Here is a 22,962-nt window from a genome sequence, read left to right on the forward strand (position 1 = left end):
CATCAGTCTCCCGGCGGACAACGATTCCTTCGGGGCAAAGGGTTGCCCCCACGGGGGTTCTTCCCTTGCGTGTCAGGGTTTCCCTGCGCGCCCTTCTGCTCATCAGCGCTCTCCTGTTCGTCAGCGCTTTCAAGATGATCTTCCCTGCGGTTCCTGTTACGTGCCCTGTGCGCCCACGTTCGCCCTCGCGATCTAGAACTTCGGTTCAGGTCGGGGTCAAGGACTTCTTTGCGCAGGCTTCCACGCGTAGCCTTCTGCTCGCCAGCGATCATCAGCTCGCCAGCGATCATCAGCTCGTCAGCGATCATCAGCTCGCCAGCGATCTCCGGATCACCCACGTGTGTTACAGCTGGCACGCCAACGTTCTCCAACACTTCTGAAGAAACATGGTTCACCAGCTACTAGCTCACCTGCGCATGCTGATCGCCATCGCGCGACCCTCAACTGCGGATGCTGATCGCCATCGCGCGACCCTCAACTGCGGATGCTGATCGCCATCGCGCGACCCTCAACTGCGGATGCTGATCGCCATCGCGCGACCCTCAACTGCGGATGCTGATCGCCATCGCGCGACCCTCAACTGCGGATGCTGATCGCCATCGCGCGACCCTCAACTGCAGATGCTGATTACGCATGCTGCTCCTCATCGCACAACCCTGAACGATCGCCCTCCTGCGGATGCTGATCACCATCGCACCTTTTCACGCGATCATTCACCTGCGCATGCTGCTCGCCATCGCACAACCCTGCACGATTGCCCGCTTACGCATGCTGCTCCTCATCGCACAACCCTGAACGATCGCCCTCCTGCGGATGCTGATCACCATCGCACCTTTTCACGCGATCATTCACCTGCGCATGCTGCTCGCCATCGCACAACCCTGCACGATTGCCCGCTTACGCATGCTGCTCCTCATCGCACAACCCTGAACGATCGCCCTCCTGCGGATGCTGATCACCATCGCACCTTTTCACGCGATCATTCACCTGCGCATGCTGCTCGCCATCGCACAACCCTGCACGATTGCCCGCTTACGCATGCTGCTCCTCATCGCACAACCCTGAACGATCGCCCTCCTGCGGATGCTGATCACCATCGCACCCTTTCACGCGATCATTCACCTACACATGCTGCTCGCCATCGCTTACCATCACGCGGTCATTATCGCCAGCGATCTTCTTCACCTACGCGGCAGCACGATCCCTCGCCGTCACGCCATCGCTTGCGTTCGTCGCCTCGGACACGTGTTCATTTACCTGCCCACTCGCCTGCGCGATCGCTCGCCTGCGCGCCCGCGCGATCGCTCGCCTGCGCGCCCGCGCGATCGCTCGCCTGCGCGCCCGCGCGATCGCTCGCCTGCGCGCCCCGCGCGACCGCTCGCCTGCGCGCCCGCGCGACCATTCGCCTTTGCGCGACTGTTCGCCTTTGCGCAACCGTTCGCCCTCGCGCGACCATAGTTCGCGGCGAATTCCACAGCCGGTGGTAGCAGCAGGGACGCGTGCTCCTAGACGGCACTCGGGATCACCTCCATCCAAGCACAGGTTGGTAGTGCAGGACGAAGACAGGTCAGTACAGCATTCTTCCCCACCTTCTTTTCAGGCAGGTACCGTCGGGTCCACTCCAAAGGATCGCCCGATCCCTTTCACCTTAGCGAGGATTTCGGACTCTGTGTCCTTGGAGCAGCAGACATGGTTTGGTCCGCTGGCACGGGCGTTAATGAGGGTTATGAAACCAGTACTCGCCGGCCAGGGTAACAAACCAGCGGCTGTCTCTCCTACGCTGAAGAGAAAGAGAGGAGTGGACTTCGTGGTGACTTCCCCCAGGGCGAAGTTGGTTCCCAAGAGGTCGGTCTCGAGGGTCCCCTCTCCTGTACGAGTACTCTCTCCTTCTCCTGCCTTGGAAGGATTTTTGGCGGGGGGGCTTTCCGTTCAAGATTTCTCCATCGGACAAGGGGTGACTGCTTACCTCTTCCTCTGGGAGCTTACCAGGTTCTTTCCCTCCTCGGTTACGGCCCGAGGTTTGGTTCAAGGAAGCTACAGGAAGATCAAGGGTACTTTCCTCCTCTCGAGCTCAGACACCTTGGCCTTTCGTCGTTAAGTATCTACTTGCGGACAAGCTCGATGTTGTACCATCTGGACGCGCTGACTGAAGGCTTCCTTCGGGTGTCTCATCTGTGGAGGTCGACGACCTCAGACACCCTTCCATCCTTGAGAAGAGTTTTGTCTGTGCCCAAGGACAGAGACTTAGACAGCTGCTGTGCGGAGTAAATCGACTTCCGGTTTCACTCCTCCAAGGCGCTTTCTTCCAGACTCTGCAGGGCTCCAGCGCCCTTTTCTTTCAACCACGTCGGCCTAAGTATCGGCTACGACAACTGGGACAAGGTGTCCAATTGCAGTTTCCTCCTGTCAGGAACAGATGGCACGGGAGATTCCCCCCGGGGGGGCATAGGCCTAAAAGGAGTTCACAAACTCTAGGATTGCAGGTTTTTTCGCTGGGAGGATGCTTAAGGTTACTCATCCGAATGACAGCTTCCCGATGCCCATTCCCGCACAATCTCTGTGAGTAGCCAAGGATATCGCGCCTGCTGTCTCTGTCAGCGAATTCAGTGTCTCTGAACCTCTATGCCATAGCGTCAGCAGAGTTGCCCGGTTGGGCAGAATGATCCATACCTTAGGCGAAGGTCTTCCTTAGGATCATCGACGGCTTCACCCCCGGTCCCCTCAGTCGATCCTTTCTTGTAAGGAAGGATCTGAGAGGGGATGTCCATAGTCGACCTCTCAGTCCTGATCAAGTTTGTCGAACAAACTTCGGCCAGCGTAGACCAGCAGAATCGATCAGACTGGTAACGAGGCGACAGGACTCCTTTAACCCTGGATCGGAAGGATGGGTACTTTCAGTTTCCATTCCATCCATCTTCCAGGGTGCTCGTCGAATTCAGCCTAGACTGCAAGTTTCCTGCTTATGATGCAGTGTGGCTATCCTGCCGTGGCATAGCAGGTTTGCTTCCCCAGAGAACTCTCCCTGCCTTCCTCTTGGCCGCTCAGGTGCAGGCTTCCGCCTCCTCTGCTGTTTGGAGGGCTGGTCAACTCCGGTAGGCTCGGGTTTCGACCTTCTTCAGCGCCGGGACTAGCTTCCGGAATGTGACCATGAGTGTGGGCTCATGGTATTTTGCTTGGAGCCTTCTCTTCCTCTGCCTCAACATCTGGAGTATCTGGCCATGATTTTGAGTCAACCGCCTTACCACATTGGAAACCCCGCTTCTCGTCCGTCCAGCGAGGTTAAGCAACGTCGGTACTTGGATGGGTGACCACCTGGGGACGCCAGATTCTGTTAACGCATCCTCCGAGCCTTCCTTTCGGTTGACTGTGGCAAGACTGAGGAGAGTCGCAGTACCTGTTCTCAGTCAAGCAGAGCTTTCAGCCCTACCTTGGAACGTTTCCTAGTTCTTCTTTCCTCATTGACCCGTCTATAGTCCGAACGGTCGCCTCAGGATAAGTTCCGTGTGGGGCGATCCAAGTCCCGGTGGCTTCAGGCAATGTTTAACCGGACTCCCTGGCCCTATGGGACCAGCGGAACTATTAAACCTGCAATGGGTGTTGACCTATGGAGCCTCTCGATGGTAGTGGATATTCTCGTCCTTTCCCCACATTCTTGATGCGGTTCTCGGACTCGTCAAAGGAAAGGGGGGGGGGGGGGGCATGTTCCGGTCCAGGCCTATGGTCAAGACTTGAAGGATACCTCTCCATCATTCAGGCAGGCTTAGGGGCCTTAGTCTGGCCCCTCTTCAGATCCTACAGCTCCTGCCGAGTCGCCCCGTTGCGCGTCGACTTCATTCTAACCAGCAGGGGACGCATTTTCACACCTTCACATCTTGCAGTAGAGATACCGGGATGATTGAGATTCTCTCAATACCACCATCGGCTCTCTCATTCCAGGCAGGGGAATGTTTCTCTCAGACTATCCGAGCAGAGCCTCATAGAGAGAGTGTACCTAGGGGTCTTTGACCTTGGGTAACCAGCAAGTGCTGGTCTGGGGGACCTGATCGCGACAGCTTGGAACCTCAAGCTTCCGCTAGTCTTCCCCCCCCAGTCTCAGACCCCGAGACTCTGGCAAGATGCATTCCGGTGATGGTGGGACAACTTCGACGCCTGCGTCTTCCCTCCTTTTTGTCTGCGGACAATGGGTCTCAACAAGACCAGGTTGTCTGTCAACCTTTCAATGGGAGAGCTCCACTGGGACTATGCGCAGAACGGTTTCTGGACCCTCTGCTTCCCCTGACGGAACTCCCGGGAGAGCTTCTCCCACGGCGCAGACTACTCAAGCAACCACACTGCGACATCTCTCCCGAACCGGGGCGTCGCTTCGGCTTCATGCCTGGAGACACAACGCTTCCTCTTCTAGAAGAGACAACCCGCTACAGTCGCGGTACGGAGGTCGCGTCATCTGCGATAGTCATCCACAGGGGTCTCCCAGGCAAAGTGAAGAGTCTAAGGTGGTTGGTGCCATGGGAGATATACCTCTTCCCTTGAGGCCTCTTCTCCAGCAATAACGGTCTTATTGCCTTTCGGCGGTAGGAAACTCCTTTCCGCTCTCGGCAATGAAGCCTGTCGCTCAGCCTTTCCCTGACCTTCAGGCTTAAAGGAATAACTTTTTCCTGCCCGCTGGATCTATCCTCGCTCATGCGAAGCTACGATCGTCCCTGCCCTAGTCGGAGGAAGACCTCCAACTTGGAGCATGGCTCGGACTTTTAGTCCTTTAAGAGATCTTCTCAAGACCCTTTTACGACAGGCCTCGGATTGTATTCCGCCTTGGGTCTTCTGCTCACTCTGGCCACGGCCAGTGTGTAAGCAATCTTCTTGGTCTCTTACTACTCCCCCCTTTCTAAGGAAGAGGGGAAGGCAACATTCAGGCTCGCTCCTGAGTTGTTGGCTAGACTCAGAATCTGAGGGTCCCGGCCCTTCGGTCCGATTCATTCAAGATTTAGAGTCTCCATTCTGTGTCTGATGTCCCAAGACCTTCTCTTTCTTGCCAGTAAGAATCGAGAGGTTAGCGCTGGGAACAGCTGCAGTTTGTCCTCAGTTGCAGCCGATTTGGGAACACAAGGAGGACATGGGGGGAGAGTCACCAGTATACCTCTTCAGCCCGGACTCAAGGACATTCATCTCGACCTGTCTTCAGACCCTCCCCCGTCACGTCGCCCTACAGCACGATGTTAGATACATCGCAACGTCCCTCGCCTTCGAGTAATACTACTCTGTGACGCAGGTGCTACAAGCTGGAGTCTGGAAGCGTCTGATGACCTTCGCAGCCCGCTTCCTGCAGGGCGTGACCCACAGGAGTCTCGATACGTTTTCTATCGCTCTGTGGTGGCTACACAACAGCTGGTCTAACCTCAGGCTCCTTTTTGGACAGGTAGCAGAAGGTTGAGGGCATTGTTATCAGGTTTTAGTCTGCATGAACGAAAGAAGTATGTCTGGCCCTTACTTCTTTCTTCATCATCCCCTCTACGGGGAAGCAGCATCCTGGTCTCTGCATAGCTGACCTCGAACCTCTGCAGGTAAACCATGCTTCCTTGTGTTCCGAGTATTGAGTCAATACTGTCGCGTCCCCCATACCCTGACGAGGTGGTATTGGGAACGTCCTAACCCAGAGTTCCTTCTGGAACTCCAGGTCAACTGCCTAGGACGGGTCACACTTCTTCCTTCACACACAAGCTTACGTAGGCCACATGGTTCCTTGCGGAGCAAGGAACTTGTGAGGTGCAGGGACTCCTTTTCTCGAGTGCGACTCACTCGGATTCTGAGTCCCCGGGTAAAGCCAAAGCCAGTATGGCTGGGGACTTTCCACCCTTCCTAAGGGATAAGTCACCCTTTGTAAATAGCGTGGTTTGTATTTCAGTTACGGAACAAATGACAAATTTGAAGATAATTTGTATTTTTCCTAACCATACAAACCTTAGCTATTTACACATATTTGCCCGCCAGCCCTGTCCCCCAAGACAAGTCCTACCTCTAAGTGAAAGTGAGTATTCACCTGTGTGTGAGGGGGAGGAGGGGTAGCTAGCTACCACTCCCCTACCCCCCCGCTAACTAGCGCGGGGGTAATACACCCTCGTTAAATTCTAATGGCTCGCCATTTCAGCTACGCTAAAAGTAATACCCTTTGTAAATAGCTAAGGTTTGTATGGTTAGGAAAAATACAAATTATCTTCGAATTTGTCATATTTGACATGGATAAATACAACTGATATAAAGGTTTATTGTTCAGAATATCAACCTTGCCTAAATGTTAAGGTTGTATTTTAGCATCCCTTCTTAGAGTACTGTAGTTATTGCATTTATTTTCATTTAGGTAAGGTTTCATCATATAAACTAAAAGGCTGAATTGGTTTTAGAATATAGAAATTTTGTTAGGTCTTGAATTTCTATCCAATCACGATTTTTTTAGGAATTGCACTTCAAGTATAATAAAAAATCTTGTATCAGCCATGTGAAAGCTAATTGCTTTAATTCAGGAGTCCTGTGAAACCATAATAGTAATGGTGATAACAAAAACGCAAATTAATAAATAGAATAATAATTACACCAAGTTAAAAAAGTCTTAAGTTTCAAATTCTTGTGTATTAAAAATCTCAAAAGTGTGAGAGGGTTTTAGGATTCACGCATACTGTAATAAACATCGATATAGAGTTTTAGATACCCATTAATAATAATAATAATAATAATAATAATAATAATTAAAGCACAGGCCACTATAATGATAAGATAGATTTTATCTGTAGGTACTACGATGTAATCTGCATATGGTCAACTCTGCTTATCCACGAGCTAGGTATTCATAAATTTCTTATAAAATTAAAACACTAAATTTGACACCAAATGTCTTTACTGCAAAAAATCACTCGAGAACACGTCAAAACGAGAAATATGGTTAGAAGTCACTTAATACATCGTAATGTTAAAATGCGTAAATAAAAATGTGAAATTTTATATTAGAAATTGGCAAATAATACTGAACAGTAGTAAAAATAGCCAAAGAAAACTAATCAAAATGAGAAATTTTGAGATAGAAGTTGCCAAATACAGCGTAATGTAAAGAACAAAAGAACAAAGCAAAAAAGGAAATTTAGCATTAGAAATTGGCAAATAATACTTTACAGTATTAAAAATCAACAAATAATGCTGTATAAGCTAGATATTATATCAATGATACTTTGTAATTATGTGAGCATATTCTCAATACTGTCACCTTGAGATCAGCTGAGGACAAACCATGACTAAAAACAATCAGAAATTGCTGTTGTTAAAATGCACCTTAAATTGATGATAGAAAAGTATAAAAATGCCTAAAAGTAAGCTCGAGAGAGAGAGAGAGAGAGAGAGAGAGAGAGAGAGAGAGAGAGATGAATATATATGTCCAAGTCATAACTTCTAATAATAGCTATATAAAAAATACATGAAAATAATCTACTACAGTGAACCCTCGTTTATCGCGGTAGATAGGTTCCAGTCGCGGCCGCGATAGGTGAAAATCCGCGAAGTAGTGACACCATATTTACCTATTTATTCAACATGTATATTCAGACTTTTAAAACCTTCCCTTGTACGTAGTACTGTTAACAAACTACCCTTTAATGTACAGAACACTTAATGCATGTACTACAGTACCCTAAACTAAAACAGGCACAAATATTAAAGGTGATTTTATATCATGCATTTCCTAAACATGCTAAAAAGCACGATAAAAAATGGCAACCAATGTTTTGTTTACATTTATCTCTGATCATAATGTAGAAACAAACTGGAGGTAGAGCTTTGCTTATTACCCAGACATATTTCCCATACTTTTCCCTTAGAACTACATCACATCTTCCTACTTTAGATATATATATATATATATATATATATATATATATATATATATATATATATATATATATATATATATATATATATATATATATATATATATATATATATATATATATATATATGTGTGTGTGTGTGTGTGTATATATATATATATATATATATATATATATATATATATATATATATATATATATATATATATATATATATATATATATATATATATATATATATATATATATATATTTATATGTATACACATATACATACCTACATATATACATAAATACATGCATACATATCTATATATATATTACTGTATATATATGGGTTATGGAAAAAATCCGCGAAGTGGTGAATCCGCGATGGTCGAACCGCGAAGTAGCGAGGGTTCACTGTATTCTTATGAAGATGTTTAGAGTAAGTTTAGAAACTATAAACGGTTATTTAAATGCTTCAGAAATTAAAAAAAAAAAATACAAAAATTCTTTAATGAAGCGCAATTAACTTTTTCAAAATCAAAAATTTTTAGAACGCAAAACAAGTGGTCAGCTTACAAATTTGAATGTTATATTCTAAGCTACAATAAAAAATGAATATTTCTACTATAAATTTATTTTGTTGTATTTAATTGACACTTTTTAAGAAAACAGACATTTGTTTCATCTACTATAAGTATGCATTGTATGACACCTAAGGGAGAGAGAAAGAGAGAGAGAGTGATCAGCTGAGGAAATCAAATGCTGTATTTTTGTTTGTTTCTTTCACCGACACGAGTCCACAAATGGCTCACCACCATTCATGATACAGTATACAATAGGTAATTTTGGATAATCTGAGTTGACTAGATTTACTTGATTGACTTTACTTTTTTCTGCTTTCACAGTTTGCAGCCCATGCATCCAACTATTATCCCTTCCTCTGCGAGATAATGTGCTTCAATTTGAAGCATGAATTACGGGCTGTGTTGCGTCGTTTCTTTCTGCGGATCGGCATCGTTTTCAACATTACTCATCCGAGCATCCGTAGCCACACTATGTCAACGTCATCCGTAAACTCTGGTTCACACAGAGAAAGACTACCTAGTGAACAATAATGTATAGATAAAGATTAGAGGTTGCCAAATATGTTAATTATGTGCACTTTCTAGGAACTAATGGTAACTGTACAAATTTCAGCATTATAAAAGTCAAGGAAGACATTGTAGATCTTTTAAGGAATTTCATAATGAAACTTGTACATTCTAGGTGAGAAGGTGGTTATGATATGAGTGCAATGAGAATATCAGACACAATACTAATATGATGTATTCCTAACATTAGTAAGCGTGTTATATTTATGCATAATTTTATAAGAAAATATTGGTTAGGAATTGTATAAAATTCTGATGAGGCTAAATTGTTAATTTTTTTTAATGGAGCATTTAAACTATTTTCAGATTAATCATGTTGTATAGATAACTATCGCATACAGTAGTGCAGTACGTATATATATATATATAGACAGTATATAGCAATGGCTAGTAAGAGTGGACTGTTGAATCATTCCAATTATGTTTATAAATAGTTTTGAAGAAATGTAGATTAAAAGCTTGGTTTCTTGTTCACCTTCTTAGGCGGGTGGTTGATTACAGTGTCCAGGTGCTTAGTAGTCGCTGGCAAGACCTCACCATCATTATCATCATCATCTTCATCATCATCATTTATAGTATGGATCAAAAATGAACTTAATAATTTTTGCATGCCTTATCAATCATCTTTTAGTGGCTGTATGATGTTTGGAAGCATTTCCAATTCATCTTTTTTAATACAGTATATATAAGGTAATTTTTTAAATGATCAAGCAATCTGTTAATTTTTTCCCTTTAAATTAAAATGTAAATGGATATCTTGAGTATTTTAGTTGATTGCTGGTGTTTTGCATATTGAAATGCCTCCTCTCATTATACGGATCACCTTGCACTATGCGAGCATTTTCACGAGTCACAATATCATACCCATTTCTCCTTTAGATTGGTTGGAAGCGTCCTTATTGAGATTGAAGTGTATTCCGCGTTAATGTCGAAATGCACTTCAGTACTCTTGTGGGGCTAGGAACTTCACTCTTTGTGATGTAATGATCTTTGGCGGGTAGTATTTATTTATATTTTATAAAAACTAAATCAATAAAAGCTCTATCCTCGGGCTAACAAAGGTATTTGCTCGTCAGTTGTAAATATTTTGTCTTGAGCTATTTTTAATCTTATTAATAGGAATATAAGATAGCTTCAGATAACCCTGTTATTGTTTTGAGGAATTTGACTTAAATGACCTTTGTGATGTATTATGTTTTAAAAAAGTATTTTTAGTAGCAAGTTTTCACATGAAGAACAAGATCATTTTAGTAAACCTCTGATTATGCAATATTGATTTCACAGTCACTTTCGGTTTTTGGGAGAAGCTGCTCATTCGCTATTCCAAATCAGAAAAACGAATCTATTCTTGGGGAAAATTAACTGCTTGGTAATTTGACCTTCGCCTCTCTTTGCTCGGTGGACCAACTGGGAATGTTTGGAATCATCAGTTGGCTCTGGATATACTGGGGCCACTTTATAAAGCTGTTCTCATAACTATCGGAAACTAGTGTTCTTATTCATACTATTATCAACTTGGGTCCCATTCATACTATTATTAACCTTGGGTCCCATCAGACTTGAGGTATGCAGAGTGCCTGGCTTGTTGTACCAGAGTTGAGGCCTGGCACGAGCCGCCGTATGATAATTGGTGGATGGTAAGTGAGCTGGTGTGCCCAATCCATCTACATAGTATTAGAAATATTTTGACCTTTGGTTTTTAGATTTTTTTTTTTTTGCTGATCTGGCTTTTCATAGTTTATATAAGCAAGGATGGAATTATTAATCCTTGAGGCCAATTTATGATACTATCGCTCATCAGGATGTAGATTAGTTTTTTAAAAAGTGTTCACTGATAATTAACATAATGTACAAAATGACTGTCAATTAGGAGAATATTGTGTTCATTGTTCATTGGTGCTTCTGTAAAGTCAATAAGTTCCTATGTTTGTTCATTTTCATCCATCCTATGTGTAGCTTGGTAATCGTTATCAGAGCACAGTAGTCTTTAATTATTAATTTTGAATGAGCCATGATAGTATGTTAAGCATCGAGTTTCTTTTCATTGGATAGAAAATTATTAGAATGCTTGTCTTTTTTTTTCTATGTAAGCTGTATATAGAATACAAATTGTTTTGGGGGGAGGTATTCATAGCCAGCTGATGATGCCAGGCTATTCCATAGCACCCAAATTATCCTTTTGCCTCTTTGGTGAATGTCAGATAAATTCTTGTAGGGCAGACATCTGCACTGTATCTGCTGAGGAAGAATTCAGTAAAACATGAAGGTTAGAGCTCACTTCGCAACAATACGTAACTTAATACTTTTGGTTTAGCGACTTGGAGTGCCGATGTCCGCCCTCCAAGATTCCCCTTCTACGTTTCGGTAACCGAAAATTTATCAAGTAGGTTTCTCCAGTGTGAGAGTCTGTGAATACCTCTTGTGATAATATATATATAATTATATATATACACTATAATTATGAAATATAAAAGTTCATTGCAAGTTGTCGAATGATTGATTTTACTCCTGATGCAGTGATTTTTTGTAGATTTTATGTAAACATTATGCAACTATTAAAGTTTTTAAATTCCCATCTAATTATGGTGTTTCATCATTATTTGATTTGATTGAGATTACTTCAAAAATAAAACTAATTTGACTTGATATTAACAATTAAGTTGTTTATGAAGTACTGTACTGTACAGCAAATAATTGGGCTGGTTAATCTCCTTTTAATAATGATAATGTACAGCAAATAATTTACAGTTATATACTGTATATGGCGTACGACTTACAGTGACGATTAAACACAACCCTTTGATGTGGTGGAACTTGATATAATGAAGGGGATATACCTTGCTTTGTTTAGTGATAAATTGACCGTAAAAAAGATATTACTTGTATTACCATTCTAATAAATTTGGATGAGTAGCCTTGTTACCATAGGGTTTTGGATTGCTCAAGTAAAATAATCTTAATTATTAATCTTGATTATTTACTCTGGATAAACTAAATCATCATGCATCCATAGTATCCATCCATTCGTAAGTGATGGGCAAATTTACTTTAATTATTAAGTACTGTATTTCGTATTTGGTGTGTCATCATAAACAGCTGTCCAAACTATCAGAATTAACATGAAAATGAATTTATTTCTATGAACCTCCCCCAATGCTCATATGGATTCTCTCTCAAAGCCTGGCTTATATCAACGTTTACCTTGAAACTAAAAATTTCCTGATTTCTTTCATTTCAATAGGCCAAGGCTTCTAGTACAGCTTAAGATGATCTAGCAGTTTATGGCAATAATCTTGGATTGAATGCACCATAAATGCTTTAGTTTTCTTGTGCTTGATGGGTTGACACTTTCTTTATCTCTCCAGATTGTGGTGTTACTTAGGAATGAGCAATCTTGAGGGATATCATATCCTGGATGTATCAGTAACTCCCTGTGTAGATTGTTCAAGGGAGTCATTTCTTGACAATCATAATCCAAGTTCTTTTTCAGTTTTGTCGGGGACGATATTGGGAATGATAATCGTTGTGAGAAATGTGAGGGTCTTTCTGTTCTCATGAAGGGTGGCTGACCAGATTAAGAGTTCCAAAAGTTAAAGGAAGCTAAAATTCAGTTGAGAAAACTCCAGAAAAGACTTAGCTAGTTGATTACTGTGCACTGTGCAGTAGTGGTGATGTTAATGCCACTAAACTATTAACAAGTACTCGGGCTTTGATAGTTGATGAGCTTCAGAAGTTATTATAATTTTTAGCTTCATTTGTTAAATTTAAGAATGCCAGCAAATCTTTGGGGCCAAGACATATAAACCTGGCCAGTTTCAAACCTTAGTCTAACCCCTCTAATTTTGCCTAGTATTACAGAGCATGATGGAGTTGATCCCTCTTTATAAGCTTCTCACACTCAAATTACTTCAAATCCTACTCCTGCAAAACCCTCACTCTAATATGATCCAGTCTGCTCTTTACAACCACTGGATTCTAAGGAAGAAGACCCAGCTGTTAGTCTGTCCTAATACCCCAACGCTTGCTGAAATAGGTGTTAATGCAAAAGCACTTGATTTAGGGCACCAGCCACCCATTGAGTTACTACCACCAGAGAGTTATTAGGGCCTTTGACTGACCAGACAGTACTACATTTGATCCCTTTCTCTGGTTATCGCTCATTTTTACTTTGCTTACACACACCAATAGTATGACCATTTCTTTCCACATTCTCCTATGTCTCATACGCCTGGCATCACTGAGATTACCGGACTACCAAACAATTCTTCTTCACTCGAGGGTTTAATTACTGCACTGTAATAATTTAGTGGCTACTTTCCTCTTGGTAAGGGTAGAGGAGACTTTAGTTATGGTAAACAGCTCTTCTAGGACACTCCAAAGTCAAACCATTGTTCTCTAGTCCTGTGTAGTGTTTGTACCATGGTCTTCCACTGTCTTGGGGTAGATAGAGTTCTCTTGCTTGAGGCCACACTCAGATGCACAATTCTACCTTATTAAGGTTGTTATAATTCTCAACATATGTGTATTTTAATTATTCATTACTTCTCTTATAGTTTGTTTATTTCCTTGTTTCCTTTCCTCACTGGACTAATTTTTCCTATTATAGCCCTTGGGTTTATAGCATCTTGCTTTTCCAGGTAGGGTTGTAGCCTAGCTGGTAATAATATTAATAGTATGGCATATTGTATGGTTCCTGTGGAACAGTGTGTTGTGTACTTATTATTTTTATGACACTCTCCTGATATTTATGTTGCTTTTCTCACAAGCCTGATTTTTATCTTTTTACATCCTAAAAACTAAAAGTTTTCCTATTTTCTTTCTTTCAATAGGCTTAGGCTCATAGTACAATACTAAACAGTATTAGAGATAACTTGGCAGTAAATGGCAATAAACTTGACTTCGGTATGCTGCAACCACTTTGTTTTTTCAGTATCAATGTGTGCGCTTCCGGATCCGGTGTATTTTATTTTTTTAGATTTTTAGCAATAATGAGGGATGGCTTTTGGAATTATTAGTAATTCTTGCAAGATATTAATAGATCATGATCCTCATTTTTTTGCCTCTGGTGACAGAATATTGTGATTCAGATTATCATGGTAAAGAATGTGATTGCTTCTTGTTCCAAGAGGTTACCACAATCCTGCTGGTATAGAATTTTCATTAATGGCCATGGTGACCCATGCTTTCAGATTAGCCATCCAAATCACAGGAAGCATGGACTTAGAGGTGCTCTTGAGGACCCGGAGATTAAGGTCATGGTACACTAACAAGGCTTTAGCTTGAAAATGCCGATAACATTTCCCCTTGACATTAAAGTTCAAGTCTATCTATGGCTACCTTGGCATAGTTTTCTCTTAGAAATAAATGAACGATTGGGCATTCTCTTACAGAATACTGTCTCGTCGACATTGAAGATGAGTTCTGGAGGAATTTGATGTTCTTAATTACTTTTTAAAAAAAAATGTTGGGAACAATGTGGGCTTTGTTATGAATGATGGTGGACATATTTTAAAGGCTGCTCTTGAATGGCAGAGGCAAGGGACAGTGACATTGCCCTATTAAGACTGACCATATATACATATGATCAGCACCCTCTCCCTCCAAGCTATGACCATGGAGGGCCAGGCTATGGCTGATGATGACTTGGCAGACAGATCTATAGGCTCCCCCAAAACACCCCATCCTTAGCTCACAAGGATTGTGAGATGGCAGCGACCAAAAGAACTAACGAGTTTGACCTGGACTCGAACCCCAGTCTGGCAATCACCAGGCAAGGACGCTACCTGCCAGCTGTATGCCTAGAGCAAGTGCAGTGTATCATCTTGCCACCCTTCATATGATTTTATCACCAATTGTTTTGCATTGTAATCACATGCTTCTAAGAATCTCTAGCTGTATCTTTCTTGGAAGACATAGCTAAAACATGCATAGATTACCGAGATACAAAAAGGAAAAGTTGAATGTGTATGTACACCACAAAAAAATTGCAAACATCTCATATGTACAATGCTAGGACTACTAATGGATGAAACAGTAGAAAAAGCTTTTAGCGTCTCTGTGCTATGCATTTTCTATTTAATATTGTGATTCTGGTTTTTATTTTATGAGATATTTTACTTAATCCTTTTATTTTTTTAAGCCATAAAAAAGCATTAAGAAATTTTATTGTTAACACCTGTTAACTGAATAACTGTTCAACTTTATATCATGGCAAAGCCAAGAGCACCTTGGTCCGGATAAAGTTACATGCTAGAACCTATACAGTACTATAGGCCTTCGAGGAAAGTAAGTTGTCAGACTTAGCACATGTTTTTCTTCATGCTTACGGGGTAATTATATTATTTTTGGTTTATGCATGGATACCACTAATATTTTATCGTAAAATTCAACGTTGAAACAGACATAAGGTCCTGTAAAACAACCCCATACTTCTTTTATGTGCTATCCAAACAAACATGAATGTTTATTCTATTCAGTTGCCGGTATATGGTGTCTTCCACTCCAACTTGGGAGTGTTTATACAGGCGTTCAGTAATTATCGTAATATTGAGCTGTTTTTTGCTCTATTATTATTATCATTATTATTATTATTATTATTATTATTATTATTGTTATTACTAGCTAAACTATAACCCCCGTTGGAAAAGCAGGATGCTATAAGCCCCAGGGCTCCAACAGGGAAAATAGCCCCATGAGGAAAGGAAATAAGAAAATAAACTATATGAGAAGTAGAGAATAAAGAAAATGAAATATCCTAAGATGAGTAACAACATTAAAACAGATGTACTGTATCACATATAAACTACGAAGAGTGACTTATGTCACCCTGTTCAACATTAAAAATAAAAAACGTTTGCTGGAAGTTTGAACTCCGGAAGTTCCACCAATTCGACTGCCCGATTAGGAAGATCCTTCCACAATCTGGTCACAGCTGGAATAATTCTTCTAGAATACTGTGTAGTGTTGAGCCTTATGATGCAGAAAGCAAAACTACATACCTAGTACTACATACAAGATGGTAGTCTAGGAAGGTCTGAATATCAAGTATGGTCAGAATTTCAAAACATCTTTTGTTACATGTACAAAGAACTAACTGAACAATAGTGCCAGAGATCAGGAATAAGAAATTTAATAGACTGCAATTATTTGTCCAACAAATGAAGATGACGATCAGCAACTGAAGACTAGACAAGAGAACAATACTGTACTCAAAACAAGGCAGAATCAAAGAATTAAAATATTACTTCCAACTGAATCGAGTGACAAAATCTTAAAGGAGTTTCTCAATAAGCTGATTTTTGGTGCAATTGAAGAAACAAATGGAATGTGTTTCTCAAATGTAAATTTGCAATCAAGAATCACACACATTTTTAAGGAGTTATATACAATATACAGTTGTTAAAAAACATTATCACTGCAAAGATCTAAATGTTGAGGAGCCACTGTCCTCGACCTTCTTACAATCATACTTTGAGCTGGATTATGGTTCGACTTCATACCCCAAAATTTGCACCATGCAATAATTTTAGGTAGATCTCTATAAAGGGAGTTAGCAACACCAGATCTACTTTCAGGAGATGGGATTGAGGCAAAGAGAATAGCATCATCTGTATATGCAACAAGCTTAGATTCTATGCCAAATAGAAAACAAGGGCCAAGAACACTACCCCGAAGGAACACCAGATACATTCCTATATTCACTATGGTACCCATCAACATCTACACTTTGCAATCTATTGCTTAAAAATTCAATAATGATGCTTAGTAAAGACCCACCTACTCCAAACTGTTTGAGTTTGAGAACTAAGTTGGTATCTACTTGAGCATCCAATTTCTAAGGGAGAATCTTTGAAGCCTTCAAACACTTTAGGATACACCCATGAAATGGGACTATGTTCTTTGTGCAGGGTAAACTCTCCTTGTAGCCTTCTGTCATAGTGAAAAGAGTTGTTTTTAGCCTAATTATTGACCCATTTTTAGATTAGGTATTTTGCATACGCGAGCCAAATATACAAATGGTTATTTTATTATTAGTCTCAACAATTGTGACTTAACAATGAGAGATTACAATGGATGAATAAATAACCCATATTTTCTATTAGCCTTGTTTTGTAGCATTTTCACTTAAGAAGGGATTGTTTGTGAATATACAAACTTCTTTGGCGTGGAGATCTCTCCCCTTCCCCAAAATCTGAGTGAGATGGGGAAAGCCTAGAATGTAGCTCAGGATGCCTGAAAACTTTAAATCATTCATTCATTCATTCCCACCCCTCTGCATGGAACCTTCTCCTTCCCATTTTTATTTTATATAGGTATTGGAGGGAGTGAAGGGTTACTTGAATTGTACATTGCATTGATATGCATGTCTTTTCTCCCCCATTGACTTTTTAAGCCTTGGGTTTGCCTATGTAGTTAGGGAAAAAGTTTGACCTAGTAATGACCCCTTTCCTTACCCAAGATTCGTCAAGGGGGAGACTACCTATTTGATAGTTATGGGAAGAGGTTAATTGTCTAGATCTTAATATTTTCACTCGAGTAACCTTATCCAAGCATCTTTTTCTTCCCTTTTGAAGACTATTAAGAATTGCTTGGGAGGGGTTCATGCAGGTTGAAAGTGATTTAGGCAAAGAATTCTAAACAAAGTCAAGTTCAGTCTACAAAACTGCTTCCGCTCCAGACAGCAATTGGAGGTCTTGGGCCTCCTTTAGTTTGCTTCAATAGTCAATCCAGTGTTGAAGACCAGGTTGAAGGATCTCAATTGGGTGTAAAGAGCAGCTTGGAAAGATTGTTGAGACAATTGGGCTCCGTTGGCAAAGTTACTGCAAAACAATTCTAATGCCATGGATCACGACAAAGAGCCTTTCCTTGTCTGTTTCAGTTGGGTTGGAGAGGTCATTCAGAAAGGCTATGCATTGACTCTTCCCATTATGAAGTTCCTTCATGAGAGGAATTTGACCTTCTCCCCCATTAAATCTTTCGGGCTCTCTCAATGTAGTAGTGGACGCTCTGTCCAGACAGAAAATGGTCCTTGGATCAGAACTCTTTCCAAGAGATCTTGGAGTTAAGTTTCCGATCTCCACATAGACTTGCTTGTAATGAAGGAACCTAAAGGTTTCACTATGCCTTGAACCTGTGTTGGAATAGATTGTCCTCGCTTTATCTGTTTCCTCCAAAAAATTTCATTTCAAAGACTTTGAATATCCTTCAGGACTTTTTAGAAACAGCTATGCTAGTAGCTCCAAATTAGCTGAACAGCCAGTAGTATTCACTCCTCCAATATGTGGTTCCAGGAAGTAGGAATTTGCATTATTCCGACTTCATGAATCCTTTCTGACCCAAAACCTTCTCACTTGGATTTACTCTTCTTTATATACAAGGAATTTTCAGATCACAACAGGACATATCTGATGGGCTATAAGAGGTCTTTTTTCACTAGACAATACCAGTCAGTGTAGAAGACATGGATGGCCTTCGTGAAGGATAGGTCTCCATTTCAGATAACTCGGAACTTCTTAGCTTTCTTTCTGGTCCACTGTTTTGAGGATAAGTAGCTGAAGCCATCAACAATTTTGCCATACAAATCTGCATCATAAGAACCTCTCAAAGTAGGCTTTTAGCATAGATTTAGACTGACATGTTTCACAATATTACCTAGTCTTTGGCCTTCTAATGACCATCTCCACCAATTCCTTCAGCATACTAATCGCTTTATAGAGTGCTTACAGTTTTGTAAAATTTAGATAATTCCTCCATTTCCCTCAAAAAGTCATTACAAAGTTTTTTTTTTTTTTGTTTTTTTTTTTACAGCTTTATCCTCAGGAGCAAGAATCAGTTGAGCCTGCAGCATTTCGGAGATCAGGATTTTATCACCAACATTCTTAACCATCTTCTAATTCTGACTCAGGATCTTCTGTTTTTAGCCAAAAATCAAAAGCCACTTTAGACGAAGGAGCTTTTTTTATATTACAACTATAAGGTTTGGTGACAGTAACCTCCATTGGATGTCTGCCCTGCATTTACATCTGCAGAGATCCATATCTTCAAAAGCTAGTGTTTCAAAATACCTAGAACAACCACCCCTCTCAACAGGAGTTATCTGTATTCTAATGACCTTTCTTAGAAAGTTGATCCTCTCTCCATCCCTAAAACCAACAATGTAAGAAAATTTGCTTCCTCATTAGAATTCTTTGCTAATACTGTATACAATTTTAAGCCATTCAGAGCTTTGTGGTTTGGTCTGGGCATAGGGTATTTACTGTATAAGACGCTCCTTGAAATAAATCCAAACAGTGCAACTTGCATTTGTGGTACTCTGTTTGTGGCACCTAGGATGGGAAACTGGATAGAAGGAAGGCCACATCAACAGAAGCATAATGACATTCATAAAGCTTTTCTCCAGAATTTCCCTCTTGAGACAAGTGTCAGACTTGTTAGATTTTCTTCGCGCCTGTACATGCATGACCGAGTTGTTTGCTTGGTTGTAGACAATTGTCCTTTATGGTACACTAGTCTACTCAGTCATTGTTCAGATATTTGTCCTTCAAGACCACACAGCAAAAATGTGGTTTTGATGAAGGTGGGTGAAGGGTGAACATTATAAGGAAGGTGGAAGACACTGTAGGAGGGGGAGGTGGAAGGCGCAACTTGGTCGACATCATGAATGAAAATAGTAATAATAAATGAAAGAGAATTATTAATATTATTACTAGCTAAGCTACAATTCTAGTTGGAAAACCAGGATGCTATAAGCCCTAAAGCTCCAATAGGGAAAAATAGCCCAGTGAGAAAAGGAATCTAATAAAATATGAGATTAATAAATAATGAATAAAAAATATCAGTAACCACGTTAAAACAGATCTGTAATATGTAACCCATGAAGAGAAACTTATGTCAGCCCGTTCAAGATAAAAGCATTCACTGCAAGTTTGAACTTCTGAAGCCCCAATGATTCAACTTGCCTGAGTAGGAAGATCATTCCACAGTCTGGTCAGAGCTGGAATAAAACTTTCAGAATACTGTACTGTGAATAATGAGCATTACGATGGAGAAGGTATGAGGGTTAGAATGAACTGCATGCCTAGTACTCTGTACAGGGAAGATCTGAATGCAAAGCATGATTAGAGTTATGAAAAATTTTATGCACCATACATAAAGAACTGACTGAACAGCCATTTTAGAGATTAATATCTAGACCAGGAATAAGAAATTTAGTTATAAACACTATAAATTTCTAAAGACATTTTTTTATTTCTCCTAGCTATACAAACTGGAGTCATTTAAAAAGGTTTACTCCAATGCTTTTGGCTATGACCTCACTTAAGGAAATCCTGGGTTTTGGTAACATTGTATGGTTATCAGCATCCCACTTGCGCAAGGTAGTTTGTTCCTACGCGAAGTACAAACCATTACCATTTAAAAGGGTGCCTTCCTTAGGAGGGAGGAAGTCTTAGTAGAAGAAAGGGTGCTTGATGGACCCTTGACCCAAAGGATAATAAAAATAAAGACAATCTCAACCAGCTTGTAACAGAGACAAGGTCGAGAGGCTTGTAACAGAGACAAGGTTGAGATGCTTGCCTCATAAACAAATATAAAGTGACCGATATACAGCACACCCAACAGTTTGTGTAAATGTATGAAGCATTTTTTTTAAATCAGTACAGTATGTCCATATTTGGAAATATGACAAATTCAAAGTACTGCAATTTGTATTTTTTCTAATGATACAAACCTTAAGAATTTTATTAGGGATATACTTCTGGCGAAGCTGAAGACTTGTCACAAGATTTTTAGTGAGGTGTAACTACCCCACTGCTAGTTAGCCGGGTAGGGGGTTAGGGGGTAGTACCAACTACCCTGCTCTCACACAAACTAGTGTCAGGCAAGACTTGCAGGGGGTTAGGTGATGGCAGGCCAAATTTCTACAAAGAGCTCAAGGTTTGTATCGTTAGGAAAAATACAAATAACTTTTAAACTTGTCATTTGTTCTGACACTAAATAGAAACCCTTTTGCTCTTTATTAGGGATGACTCACACTTTATGTGGGTGGATATCCTAACCAACTTGCTGGTTTTTGATACGCGTTTTTTCCCTCTACGTGCTCCACACGTACAAGATAAAACCCTGACACCTCGCTAAATCTACATGCAATACCACACTTTAGCGGCCTGAGTAATCTGTGTGACTGTGTGATATTAGCAGTGTGACTAGTCTAGGTAAGAGTTTTCAGAAACGTAGGAATCTTTGAACCAACCATAGACATTACACAATCCCATCTCACCAAGGAGTAGGGGACGCAACAAGTATTACAGTATTTCTATACCAGGTTACTCAAGGGAAATGGTTTTACTTGCAGACAGAGGAGGCCAGCTTGCAAAGGAGCATAGGTGTGGTTCCCTAAGAGAGGGGATGATGACAGAAAGAAAGAGAGTTATTCTTAATCATTCATCCCAGAATTATCTCGGGTAACCTGAGCCCTTAACCATCTGGTACTTCTCCATCAAGGAGCCTGACATAATTTAACCACTTGTTGTGCAGCCACCGGAGAATGTCTCCATGTTCCTGTGAGTAACGTCTTGCAGATAATGGGCAGTGAAAGTCATGTGACGCTTCCAAACACCCACTTGTAATACCTGCGTATTTTTTCTTGAGTGCTAGGGACATACCTATGACCTTAACGTCATGAGTTCTGGGTCGTCTGGGTCGTCTCGTTTGTGGAGAAGGATTGGGATTCAATGCTGGGTCTATGACCTTGCAAATCCAAGTAGAGATCGTGTTCTTAGTGATCCTCCTCTTGACCTTCCCCATGGTGACAATAGGGGGCGAGCTGCTGCGGTTCTTTTGAGGTAGTATCTAAAACTCTCACAGGACAAAGTAACAGTAGAACTGGATCATCAGTTACATTATGCAGACTCCCAATCCAGAAGGGCTCAAATCTAGGATCCACTACTCCTTGATTTTGAGTCTTTGCGATTAACTCAGGGACGAAGCCAAGTATCTCCTCCCCCCATCCCCTTGAATGAGAGATGTCATAGGAAAGACAATGGAGTTCACTGACTCTTTTGGCCGAAGTAAGTGCAAGCAGGAAAACCATCTTCAAAGTCAGTTGAAGATCCGATACTTAGCGTAATGGTCTGTAAGAAGTGCCCTTCAGAGACCGAAGTACACGAGCCACATTCCATGGAGGTGGTATAACTTCCAACTGAGGGCAGGTAAGCTGGAAACTCCGTATGAGGAGAGACAAAACCAACAAAGAGGAAAAATTAACTCTTTTCAGCCTAAAGGCGATGCTTAAAGCTGAGCGGTAGCCCTCACTGCCAAGATTGAAAGGAGTTTTTCCTCCTGAAGATATACAAGGAACTCTGCTATTGTTGGAATAGAGGCATTGAGGGGAAAGATACCCCTTCCACGACACCAACCACAGAAGACAGTCCACTTGGCCTGGTAAACGTCTGCTGAAGATCTTCAGAGGTATCCAGGCATTCTCTTCGCAATTTGTTGCGAAAAGTCTCTCTGCGAGAGATGCTGGATAGTCTCCAGCAATGAAGAAATAGGGATTCTACAGCTTTGTGGAAGATGTTCATATATGGTTGTCTGAGCAGATCATGTTGTGGAGGGAGTTCTTTCGAGACCTCCGCCAGGACCTGAAGAAGGTCCAAGAACCATTATGCATGATACCATAGCGGAACTATGACTGTCATTGCTAGGTATGCGGATGATCTCGCCTTGTTGAGCACCCTTCTTATCAAGCAGAATGGAGGAAAGGCAGAAACATCGATGTTGTCCCACTGTTGCTGGAATGTGGGAGCCTGTTGTTCAGAGACATCACGAACAGATCCACAACCAGGGAACTCTACATTCGGGATTTTGTTGGCTACTAGAGGATTCAAAGACCATTTAGAGCCCACTACTGTATCTGAGTCGCTCTGCTCAGATTGTCAGCAAGCACAATCCTTTTGACC

General features: G+C 41.4%; 2 protein-coding genes across 9 annotated transcripts in view; one reads left to right on the forward strand and one right to left on the reverse strand.

Annotated features, from left to right (window-relative positions):
• LOC137614353 (brefeldin A-inhibited guanine nucleotide-exchange protein 1-like) overlaps nt 1-11,584 on the forward strand; it is a 110,345-nt gene extending 98,761 nt beyond the window's left edge. For all 8 annotated transcript variants that reach the window (XM_068344136.1, XM_068344130.1, XM_068344132.1 and 5 more), the window contains one exon: nt 8,759-11,584. In XM_068344136.1, coding sequence (XP_068200237.1) covers nt 8,759-8,968 — 210 coding nt within the window. In that variant the 3' untranslated portion in view covers nt 8,969-11,584. The remainder of the gene's footprint in view (nt 1-8,758) is intronic.
• LOC137614355 (uncharacterized) overlaps nt 1-22,962 on the reverse strand; it is a 283,239-nt gene that overhangs the window by 211,830 nt on the left and 48,447 nt on the right.

This window comes from Palaemon carinicauda, chromosome 20 (genome assembly GCF_036898095.1).
Source record: "Palaemon carinicauda isolate YSFRI2023 chromosome 20, ASM3689809v2, whole genome shotgun sequence".
In the NCBI taxonomy this organism is placed as follows: domain Eukaryota; kingdom Metazoa; phylum Arthropoda; class Malacostraca; order Decapoda; family Palaemonidae; genus Palaemon; species Palaemon carinicauda.